This window comes from Oryzias latipes, chromosome 24 (assembly GCF_002234675.1).
Source record: "Oryzias latipes chromosome 24, ASM223467v1".
Classification (NCBI taxonomy): Eukaryota; Metazoa; Chordata; class Actinopteri; order Beloniformes; family Adrianichthyidae; genus Oryzias; species Oryzias latipes.
Window position 1 is genome coordinate 6366921 of NC_019882.2, and position 11370 is coordinate 6378290.

General features: G+C 37.0%; 2 protein-coding genes across 2 annotated transcripts; both read right to left on the reverse strand.

The window, feature by feature from the left end:
• Window positions 1–81: 81 nt before the first annotated feature.
• LOC101168832 (pre-mRNA-splicing factor CWC22 homolog) lies at window positions 82–2159 on the reverse strand. Its single transcript, XM_004083443.4, has 7 exons — window positions 1982–2159; window positions 1653–1737; window positions 1232–1381; window positions 873–931; window positions 705–791; window positions 534–623; window positions 82–456 (listed from the first exon to the last, which is right to left on the reverse strand). Exons 1-7 carry the CDS (start codon window positions 1982–1984, stop codon window positions 406–408), a joined length of 525 nt encoding a protein of 174 aa, XP_004083491.1. The 5' UTR covers window positions 1985–2159; the 3' UTR covers window positions 82–405.
• Window positions 2160–3229: 1070 nt separating this feature from the next.
• On the reverse strand, window positions 3230–10329 carry rhag (Rh associated glycoprotein). Its single transcript, XM_004083444.4, has 10 exons — window positions 10066–10329; window positions 7304–7487; window positions 6821–6971; window positions 6590–6737; window positions 6155–6321; window positions 5919–6056; window positions 4785–4906; window positions 4632–4702; window positions 4463–4536; window positions 3230–4267 (listed from the first exon to the last, which is right to left on the reverse strand). Exons 1-10 carry the CDS (start codon window positions 10232–10234, stop codon window positions 4193–4195), a joined length of 1299 nt encoding a protein of 432 aa, XP_004083492.1. The 5' UTR covers window positions 10235–10329; the 3' UTR covers window positions 3230–4192.
• Between the last annotated feature and the right edge of the window lie 1041 nt (window positions 10330–11370).

The window sequence follows — 11370 nt, forward strand, 5'->3', positions numbered from 1 at the left end:
TGTTGCAAAAAAATATGTTCCCATACTGAATGACAGTGAGCTTTCAACATTAAAATCTGAAAAACAAAAAGAAAACTCTGCTGCACTGGATTTCTTTTAATCAGAAAATCTGACATCAACAGATTCTTCTGAATTGTACACTTCTTTCATCTTAATCTCACATTTAGATATGTACAAATCGATTTTTACAATTTATTTTACAATGACCGTTGAAGAACTTAAACATTATGTAAAAAGGTGACATGTCCAACATCAAGTCTGAACAGGGAGCTGAAATTCAGCTCTATGGGTTAAATTAGTTTTAGTTTCCGTCTTCTGGGGCAGAAAACCTGCCTTTAATATTTTCCTTTCATAAAAGTGTCTTCAACAACAAAAAAGAGGGGGTTTGCTGAGTTTGCAGTGGCCTCAGAGGGTCGAGTTCAAAAATTCCAAAAGTTCTGCTCGATTTTTATCCCGCTGGAATGAAACACAAATATCAGTCAAGGCGGCAAACTGTCAAACACATAAAACCACATGGATTTACTTTATTTTACCTGCTTATCTTTTTTGGACTTCTTTAGTTTCATTTTAATCTTCTTTCCTGAAATCATACTGTACTTGCCCTTATCTCTGTCCTTTAAGTACTGCAAGAAAAAGATACTTGTAATCCTGAAAACAGATCAGAGTAAAACACCTAAGGAAACCGTTTGGAAATATGTCGATACCTTTGAGATCTGAACAGGTCCAGACTTTTCTTCTCCTTTAGCTCGCTTATCTTTTTTATGCTTAGGAGTCTTTTGCTTCTTTCCCTTCTAGTTCAGAACAAACAAACAAAAATCAGCACATTAAAAAACATTTTAAAAAGACAATAAGTTAAACTCTGCTTTTGGAACCTTTTTGTGCTTCTTCTCCTTTCTTTTTTTGGACTGCTTTCTGGATTTACTGTGTGAATCTGTAAACAAACAAAAAGCATTGAAAAGAGGAGATTTATAATGGTTGCTGCTGTAACAACACATTCAATTCAGCTAATCTGACCGAATATTTTGGAATTTCTTGATCGTTGCCTGTACAGTATAATGCAAACTAGTGCCAGCAGTTCTTCAGTTTTTGCCAGAGTACATCAACACACACGTGTTCTTAGAGGAGACGAGCGAAGGATGAGTTTTGGCCAAAGCTGCAGCACGTCATGCACCAAGTTCACACAAAGATCCCCCTGTTTAATGTTCTTCACTGACATTTAAAGTTGACTTACCGCTGCTACTGGAGCTACTCCGAGAGCTGCTGGACGAGTGTGATGAGCTACAAGAGGACGACGAAGACGAGGATGAAGAAGAGGATGAACTGGATGAAGACGAAGAGGAAGATCTACTTCGACTTTGTTTCCTTTTCCGTTTTTCACGTCCTAAAGAGAATTTAAAACGTTTATACACATATTTTGAAAAACACATCCGAAATACCCAATCCTTAACCAGCAATTATTTCCAAAATCCGTATTAAAAAATGGTAAAATATAAGTCCCTTAGCTACTTTTTAATCTTTTGGTATTATTATTTGTGTGTGTGTGTCAACAGGAACCCTTTGTGAGTTTGTCCCAGTCCCTGTGCTGCCTGTGTTTTATTGAAACCAGGTATGGTTTTTAAGTTAAACATTAAGTAGCACAGTGAAAGCCTTGCCTCTGCTGCTTGATCTCCTCCTTTCGTCCGTTCTGGACGTGGAACTGGACGTGGAACTGGACACCCTGCATTCGGTTCTCGTTGACTGAAAAGCAGAGAAATGTTTCCACGTTTACGCGCGTTTCATCCCAAACAAGAACCACAACATAGCTTTAGTTTGTACGCTAAACAATAACTTAAGCAGCCACTTACTGCTAAAATATATATTTCAAAGTCTTACATTTGAAAATGAGCTATTTTTATATTTTCATTGGTGCAGATCCATCGTTGTGCTAGTTAAGCTAAAGCTAAAAGCGTATCTATAAGGTATATAAGTCATCTATACTTACCATGTTTAGATTCTATTGATGTTAATAAAAACATATATCTGATATATATATAAAAAACGAAACAAATAAGGAAGAACAGATAGTAAAACGTAAAATATACTCGTTGTTTTCCCTGGTAAATTAGCAATAGTTAGCATCCTTCGGAGACATTATGTATCCCATGATGCATTGCTGCGTTTAAAAAAAAGCGTTTAAACGAAGGTCACTAATGTTGGTGTTACACCTGCGACCGGACCATAAAAATACATATGCGATTTACCATCTATTATGATTTTCTAGTAAGCTATAACAAATATAGCTTTATGTGGGGTCAAAAACAGCCTTTTTTGTCAGATTGTTAGAATAGAATAGAATTACAGACTCAAGTCAAAACCATAAAATACCATAAATAAAATACATACACAAGAATTAAAACACAAGTAAAACACAAATTGTAAGGTCAAAAACTTCATCTCCTTTTTTCTCCAGTTTTTATTTGTTTTAGTCAAGAATTCATCATTTACTTTGTGTTTTTTTCTTCTTTCCATATTGTGGTGTTTATGACTTCAGAAAAGCTGTTGTTGACAATATGCTTGACAATATTGCATATTTTATCTTTTATCTTATAGGGCTCCTGACAGACTGAACTGGCCTGATACTACTGTCATTCCTCGTTCCTGTTCTCAAACTACCTTTTCTTATTTCCAAAGTTTAGTCTTTATATATATCATAAAAAAGTCATAATTCCATTTCCTTACTGTAAAAGTACTTAGATTTAGATCAAAAGTATCACATTTTTGAAAATTTCGACCATAATACCAGTAATAAACCTTCTTCTTTTAAAATAATATTTAATTCATGAGCAAGACGATATTATACTCTAATTATAATTATTGCATAAGATAGGACACATTCTTGTCTTTGCAAAATCTTAATTAAGTTTGGCCTTGATCGTCTTGATTTATTGATCTTTTCTTCCCTAGCAAAATACTTTCTTATTTATTTTGCCATAAATAGTCCTTTTTGTTCAGTTATCGGAATAGAATATTCGTTTTTTATGAGTAACCTAACATGTTAATAATGTTCTACTTAAGTTAACTTGTATTGTTTGTAAAAGGTTTTGACTTTTATCAGACAATTTAAAAAAACACATAATCATTTGAATTTAATTATATTTATGTCTTGATCTTAATTGGGAGGAAATTTCAAAGATTGAAAAAGAATCACTCTAGCGTGGCTAAAAGCCAAAAAGGACAAAGGAAGCAGGAAAATTGTACAAAACGCTTTTATTATTATGACAGTATTAGTATATTAAACAAAAGGAGCACATGTTCGCTGTGTAAAAATACAAAAATGTTCATTTTCTTCAGTTTTCTGGGTGTCACATGTGACCGACCTTACTGTCTTTGATTAACTTTAGTTGAAGTCAGTTTTATCAAGCTTAACTTATGATTGAAAGCAAAACCAGTTTTTTTGCACTTTGACGCAAAAAAGTCCTTTACAGAAAGCGAGTTTGTTTCAACGTTGAAGGTTTAATTTAAGAGGCAGACAGAAAAGGCATAGAATATGTAAAGCACATGGTGTAACTTCAAAATAAATGTTTCATTTCTTTGCTTTGATAAAACTGACCGTGTCGTCTGTCTGTATGTACATGTAAAACTAGTAGTAAACACACAAAAAAAACCTGGTTTGTCTGGGAACCCCCAAAGTCACGCTCAGATATACAGGCGTCCCCATAAAATAGGAAAGTCAAAGAAGTGGAAACACATTTATTGTGGGTTCATTGTGCGACCATCGCTGCCCTCCTCAGAGTCTTGATGCTGGACTCTGACTCACAAGGACTGGGCTCCAGTGAGGTAATGCAAAGCTGGAGAGCAAAGCCCAGTTTTTTGGTTACAAATGCAAATGTTTTTTTTTAATGAAAAACTTTCAAGACAAGATTATTGTCCTAAAGATGCTTGTATGCTCCTTATAATATATAAAAAAATATGCATAGCTCATAAAAATAGTGATCTTGTTGGAGTAAAACGTCTTTTCATATTCTTCTGCGTCTTCTAATTTAGTTTTGTTTTATTTTGAAAAATCTGCATGTATATATGTCTCGCATAAAAATATTTAAAAGTTTGACAGCTAATTTTTCAATTGCATAAAAAATTTCAAGATCTACAGTTTGACCTAAAAGAAAAATAGCTCATTTGTTAATTTCCAGCTGGGTTGAGGTTGTTTGTGTATTTAAGCTTCAGTTTTGTTCTTTGAGTGATCTGCAGGAGCCAAGCTGCCATCGCTCTCCTCATCCGCCTCGGGCACCTGAAACCACAAAGGAAATGTCTTCAATAATAGAATCAATCACAAAGTTTTTAATCATTTTGTGCTGTGCTGTTGCTCTTGATGTCAACATCTGGATATATTCCTTGACTTCATTATTTCTGCTAACAGTTGGCAACTCTGTTTTTGTTGATTCTTAGACTGAATGTGAAATTTATGAGGGATGGGACATCTTACCTCCCAGTAAATAGAGTCATCGAAGCAGTTCTGGTCTGGTGGCTGTCCCCAGACAGGCAACTTCATTATTAAACCTTACAGAAAAAAAAACAGTAATGGTTCATTGAAAGCTATAAGACCCTTTAATACAGTCGTAAACTTCCTCTTCAGACATTTCACATCCACCAACCTGTAATAGCACCTCCAATCAGAGCAAACCCGAGGGATGAAGCCAACGCGGCAGCTTGCATGGCTGCAGAGCTGAAATTTAAACACACTTAAAGTCAAAGCAGTAACGCCTATTTTGGTTGAGCGTTTTTGTTTTGAAGAGATTTTTTTTTACCCATCTTTCTTTCCCAGCGCCACAGCCACGATACCAGCAAGCCCACCCAGGATGCCGGGCATGCCGTGCAGATTGTGGACCCCGCAGGTGTCCTGGATGCCCAGTTTAGATGCCAGTACGGGCTGCGAAAGGAAAAACAACACATTTGACTAATACTGTACACATTCATCAGTACCTGTAAATATTTTTGTTGGTTTTCTTTTTTAAATTGTTGGCTTTGAATTTTCTGTTTTCTAAGTCAGAAATTCATAAACAGAAACAAACAAATATTTGAAGGAACTGATTGGTTTAGACCAGGGGTCTGCAACCTGAGGCTCCGGAGCCACATGTGGCTCCTTTACCCCATCCATTGCGGCTCTCTGGTTAAAGAAAAATAAACAATGTCTCCTTTTGAAAAGTAACTGTAAAATAAAAAGTAAGTAAGTTGTGAAGTTAAAAAAAAAAAAGTAAAGTAAACAACTCAAACTTTAGTCATTTTTTTCACTAACAGCTGGAGGACAGAACATATCACAAGTTGAACAAAATCATTTTGACAGATCTTTGTGCGCTGTGTACCATAGAAAATCAATTGGAAGTTTGAATGCCCATCCAGAAATATAAACCAGATTCTTAAGTGCACCTTATGGTTAAAGATCCTGTAAGGGGCATTTAATTAGCTCTGATTTAAATTGGGGCATTAGATTTCTGGCTGAAATGCACCAAAAATAGTAAAATAGATTGTGTTTGGTAATTTATTTTTTTAATCACTGCTGACATTACACTATACTACTAGTACATTTGCTGTATTGCGATTATCTTATGTAGGGTGCCTTTTATTTTGAAAGGCAGTCATGTGAACCTCTTGTCAAAAGTTGAACTATTTCATATTTTGAAAGACGGCTATTTTCTCTTTATTTTTATGTTTTATCAATGCAGAAAAAACAACAATAGTTCATATATAGTTTATATACGTTTATCATAACATTAAATTATGAATTAGACGAGAGCAAACTGTTTTCTTAAACAAGTAAATAATAAGGCAGTTCTTTTTTTCATTACTTATACTTATTGAGAATTCATAGATCTGTTTGTAGTTACATTGTTGGTAGGAAAACACACTTTTGACAGGTTTATGTTTTTCTGGTGTTAACTCACAGAGAGATATTTGAAGCCCAGGGTTGAAATGATACCAGCCACCACTCCGATCAGCATGGCTCCAAAAGGCTGGATGTTCATGTCAGCGCACGTTCCCACTGCAACTCCACCGGCCAGTGTGGCGTTTTGAATGTGTACCTGTGCAAATGACAGATAAACAAAAATAGTTCCACCATTTTGGCTGTTTGGAATATTATTTTCAGCATTTTTTTTAAACAGCAGCACTGCAATCTGACCATGTCCAGCTTTCCTTTGTGCTCCACAAGGCTGGAGATGGCGTAGGCAGAGAGCACACAGGCAGCCAGGGAGAGGTAGGTGTTGATCACTGCAGTCAGCTGGACGAATCCTGGTTCGGCAATGGCTGAGTTAAAGCTGGGCCAGAACATCCACAAGAAGACCGTTCCTGCAGAACAGCTCAGTTAGTTTTTGCTTTTTAAAATCGAAATTCTGCTCCTTTCCTCTTGGTGGCACAAGTGATGCATGTTGAGACAAGTTCAATGCCACAAGTGAAATAAATCACTTGCAAAATGTCAACCTTATTTTTTTTTTTTAATCTGTCTTGATGTTTGCAGTGGTTTTGCAAAATTATCAAGGCAAACCAAAACTTCAATAAGGAAAATTGCAGACTAGAAAAGTAAAGCTTGTGACTTTAGAACAGAACTTCCACTCACCAATCATAGCAAACAGATCAGAGTGATAGACAGATCCATCGTTCTCATGTCCATTTCTCAAACCAGGCCGGTACAGAACTCGGGCCACGGCCAAGCCGAAGTACGCCCCAAAAGCATGGATGATCATGGAAGCTCCAACATCATTGGCCTGTTTAGGAAATATGCATTTGAACACATTTGATGTTGATGAATAGTCAAAGATTTGGCTTCCATCCACCTCAATGAACTCACGCTCAGAATGTTAGCCACCAGGTGCTCGTTGATGGAGAAGATGGTGATCTCCAGGATGGTCATTATGAGAAGCTGCACAGGGCTGGTTTTACCAAGAACAGCACCAAAGGAAATCAGGACCGTCGCAGTGCTGAAGTCTGCGTTGATCATTCTGCAGGAGACGAGGCAAAAAAAGGGACCAAAAACTCAACTCACATTTGTTGTACTTTAAAGTCAACTGTCAGAGATGCACAGCAGCTAAAAGCTTTGATATAAAAGCTCCGTGTACGACCAGTAGACTTTGGAGTCTCTGCAGGACACATTTAAGACTTTCAAGATCTTTGCAAAATATGTAGTAAAAAGGCATTAAAGAAAAAAAAACTAGAGCTTCTTAGTTCTGCAATTTTTAACTTAACTGCAAATCTTTCAGAGTCATGTTTGTGATAAAATGCCACAAAGGACTGATGTTATCCAGTTCAGAGTTTTTTTTTTCCAGAGACATACTTGAAGACGTCGACTTTAATCTTGCCATGATCCATGTGCCAGACTCCTTGCATGAGGAGGCCCCACTGCAGACCGAAGGCAGCCAGGAGCAGGTTGATTCCCACGCTGCTGAACCCATACTTCTTGAGGAACGTCATCAGGAACCCAAAACCGATGAAGATCATGACGTGGACGTCCTGAAACACTGGAGGTTTGAGAAGGGAGGTCAGTTCTGCTGTAGTCAAACAAGAAAGCTGAGCGCGACGAAATTTTAATACTCCATCAGAAGGAAAACCGCACTGTCAAGCATACATTGGAAACTGGTAAAGAAATCAATCCAAAGACGGTCCAATTTTCTGCTGTGACTCTTAAAAGTTTTGCCATTGCATGTTTGTTGAAGCCTTCTCTCCTATTGTAGAATCACACAAACTGGCAGAATTGAGGTCGTTTAGAGCTGAGCACTTCTCCCAAAAGTCATCTTCATGCTTTCCTAAGGCACCCAAGTTCCCAAGATGAGCTTCTCATGTGGAAAACGTATTAAGGAGGAGATACTCAGGATAAGAGACAATGGGCTTCATTTCCTCAGATCTTAATGAGTGTTTACAGTGAGCGGCCTCTATTGTCTAGACCGGACTCTAGTGGAATTATTTCTAAGGGTGAAAGCAGCCTTTTCATTTCTGGCCAAAACAAGTGGAAACACTTAGACTCGTGTTGACTAAAATAGCTGAGATGTTTGCTGTGTTTAACTTGATTTATCTGATGTTTTTAGTGAGGAAAGGCTTTAGTAGTACTGCAAGACAACCGCTAGAGGCGTCATTGAGCTGCTGCTGCAGAGCTTCACTCATCCATACACATACTTTGAGTCTTTTAGCAGCAACAAATAAAAATAAAAACAAGCAAATAACAAAACAATCTTCTCTAGATTAATTCATTTTATGCGCCGGTTACATCTTTAAGTGTTATATTAAAGCATTGAAATTATTTTATGAAATCTTTTGTCATATTAAGCCTGAAATGCCAATATATCGACAATAGATGCTTAAAAAACTGTGAGCAGAGGGGATTTTTTTTTATTTTTCTTGCACTTTTGATGAACAAAAAGTAATTTGATCTTATATTCTATGGAACAAATTTTTTTATTAGATTACTCAGTATCAACACATCGACAACAACTAAGATACTCCTCATAGATTTGCCTTTTTTCGAGAAAGAAGACAAAAAAATATTTGTTTTGGTTCAAGTTCTTTAAGTTTGTTTTAAAAATCTTTTAAAAAGGTCTGTTTTTACTTGATTTTGCAGCCTTATACTAAATTAACATTTTTCTAATTGTAGTTTTTGAGTCAGCTTTCTATAACCCTGTTTATTTGTAATAACAGTGTGCAACATTGTCTAAAGTCTCCTTAAGGACTCCAAGTAGTTTTCAGAAGCCCACATGTGGAAATAACTAGTAAAATGAATCAAAAAGCAATTAGCGGAGCATTGTTTTAAAGAAAAGTCTGTTTTTTCCTGTAGCTCTTTACGGCTTCTATGTGAGGCTTAGCAGGCGGACGCAAAAACTCTTTTCTGGGAGAAGTGGGGTCCAGGTGAGCATTTGTTTGATGAGACCACAGTAAAAAAGCTGGAAAGGCACTGGCACTGCGCCCAGATGTTAGGTAATGCACTTTATCTTCAGCAGAAATGAGTGAGCCAAGACGGGAGAGAAGCTCCTCAGGAGCTTCTGTAGCGCAATGTGGAGGAGTTATGTAACCGGCGCATAAAAATGAATTAATCTAGAAAAATTCAAATGCAACAGCCACGCATCTGTTTGTCTTTGATGGCTCCATCATGTGTCATGTTTGCTTTAAGAGAAAATTAAATTAAAAACTGATATTTGGTCACATCAGACATTTAAAGTGTTTCTATAGACTCATTTTTAGCACCTCCATTTTTTGCTACATTTAACATTATTTCACATGCTGTCAGTTCTCATATTTAAACATTTATAGGTTTGATTTTATAGTTTTTTTTCCTTAATTGGATTAAACAAATTGAAGCTTTCTGTATAAATTAGTTGTCTGATCCAAAATCCAGCCTTTGAGAACAATTATTAACCTAATATGACATAAAAATAAATAAAATAAGCATTTATGATTAGATTCTGCAGAATATTTTCTTTTTTGAGAATATTTCTGCATTTATTACATCCACCCTGAATGGAAAGATGTTCATAAATATGAAGTTTTGCTAATCTCCAATGCTCACGCCGGCCCCACCCAACCGTGAGCAGACATTTGTGAACCAAAACGGCTGTTAAAGCTTCCAACCATCCAAATGCAGATAAGAAGATGCAAGCAAAGGAACATTTTCCTTTTTGAAATGATGCTCTTAAATAACACACACGTTTGTGGCTGTTTGACTCTATTATCGTGTAACATAGATCACATGCAGGCTTCTCCATGTCACCACCAACACTTCCAGTAGGATCTTCACGTGTTAGATAGGCAGCCACATGACTTTCTTTTATTGCATTCAGAAGACTTGGTCTGGAAATACCCTCCAAATTCTGTTTGACTGTAATTGGGAAATTAATTTGGTGCCTTTGAAGGAAATAACATCAAGTTACATAGGTCTTTTGCTTTTTTAATTTGGAAAAAACTTGTCACCTCTTGCTAAAGTGTCCACATAGAACTTAAGAAAAGGGAACCATTTAAAATGATGCTATAACTTTTAAAGACAATAAAAAATAAAGTCTTCAGCATGCTGGGGGAGTTGGCTCCTCAGCATACCGCCTCAGGTAAACTTACTGGGGTAGAGCTCCACAGGATTGGAGGTATGATTAGAGTTGGCATCATGTCCGTGACCTTTCCCATCATCATAGGTCACAAACACAGCGTACAAAATGATGGTGATAATCTCCAAAATCAAGGCCAAGATGGGGAACTTCAGCCTCATGTTGGTGGCGTACGCAGGCATCCTGGTTCTTCTTATCTCTCAGCCGCTCTGAGTGTCTGTCCCTCCCTATGTCACTTTTTTTTTTTTGAAAGGTTGTGCTATGTGAAGGGCGGAAAGAGAGCAGCGCCTGGTTTTAAAGTGCTGCGGGTTTTGTGGTGACCAATGAGAGAGCAGAAGATCGGGGCTTGGACACCCTCCTCATGCACTTTGCTCACAAGGGATGGGTTTCCTCTGTGGACCGAGGAGGGGGTGAAGCAAGACTAAAACATAATGACGCCCAGTTAGGGGGCCGACATAAGAAGACACTAAAAGGCCTTGTTTCACTATTTACTGTCAGCTTTTAAAATGTAATTTGTTATCAAAGTCTAAAAATAATTAGTAGAAATGTAAGGTTTAAACTTTCAAAGACTCACTTTGATGAAAACAGGGGTTTTAGTGTTTTTAACATGTTCTTGTGACATTTTTCTGATGATGGAGGACATATAGAACAGAACAGAATGCCTTTATTGTCACTATACACATGTAAGATTCGCATCACGCGCGCATACAGTGAAATTAGAGCCGATCACTGTTTAGTGCAGACATGCATAAGGAAAATAACTTCACCCAAAAAAAGTAAAATTCACAAAAGAACAAAAATGTACAATAAAAAATGTATCTAAAAAGCTTTACTTTCCACAGTGAGGTAGGTATTGCACTGCTATGCCCATGACAGCAGAGATACATTGCACATAATGAGATGATGTTGACATAATGATGTATTGACATATAATAGTAAAATTAAGTAAGTAAGTAAAGTAAAAGTAAAAATTAAGGTCAAAATTGTATTTCTACGTATTTTTATTTAAGTTGTTGTAAATCAGGAGCAGATGAAAAACTGCAGTTACAAAAAAAAGCTTATTTCAGATGTAGAAAATACGCTGGGCGGGCCACAAAGTCTCTGCTCTGCTCCATTCTGATGTAATTCTCATGCATTGAAGACAACTAGAGCCATGTACGTTTTTCTTGTCTGAGCTGGCATCTGGCACAAAACTGTATGGCTGAATACCTCCAAAAATGTTCGCCATTTTTGCTGCACCGTGAGGTTGAGGCTGTAAACCATGTAAACACAGAGCTCTCAGCAACAGGGACGGGAAAAGAGGGAAGGGTTGCTTCAA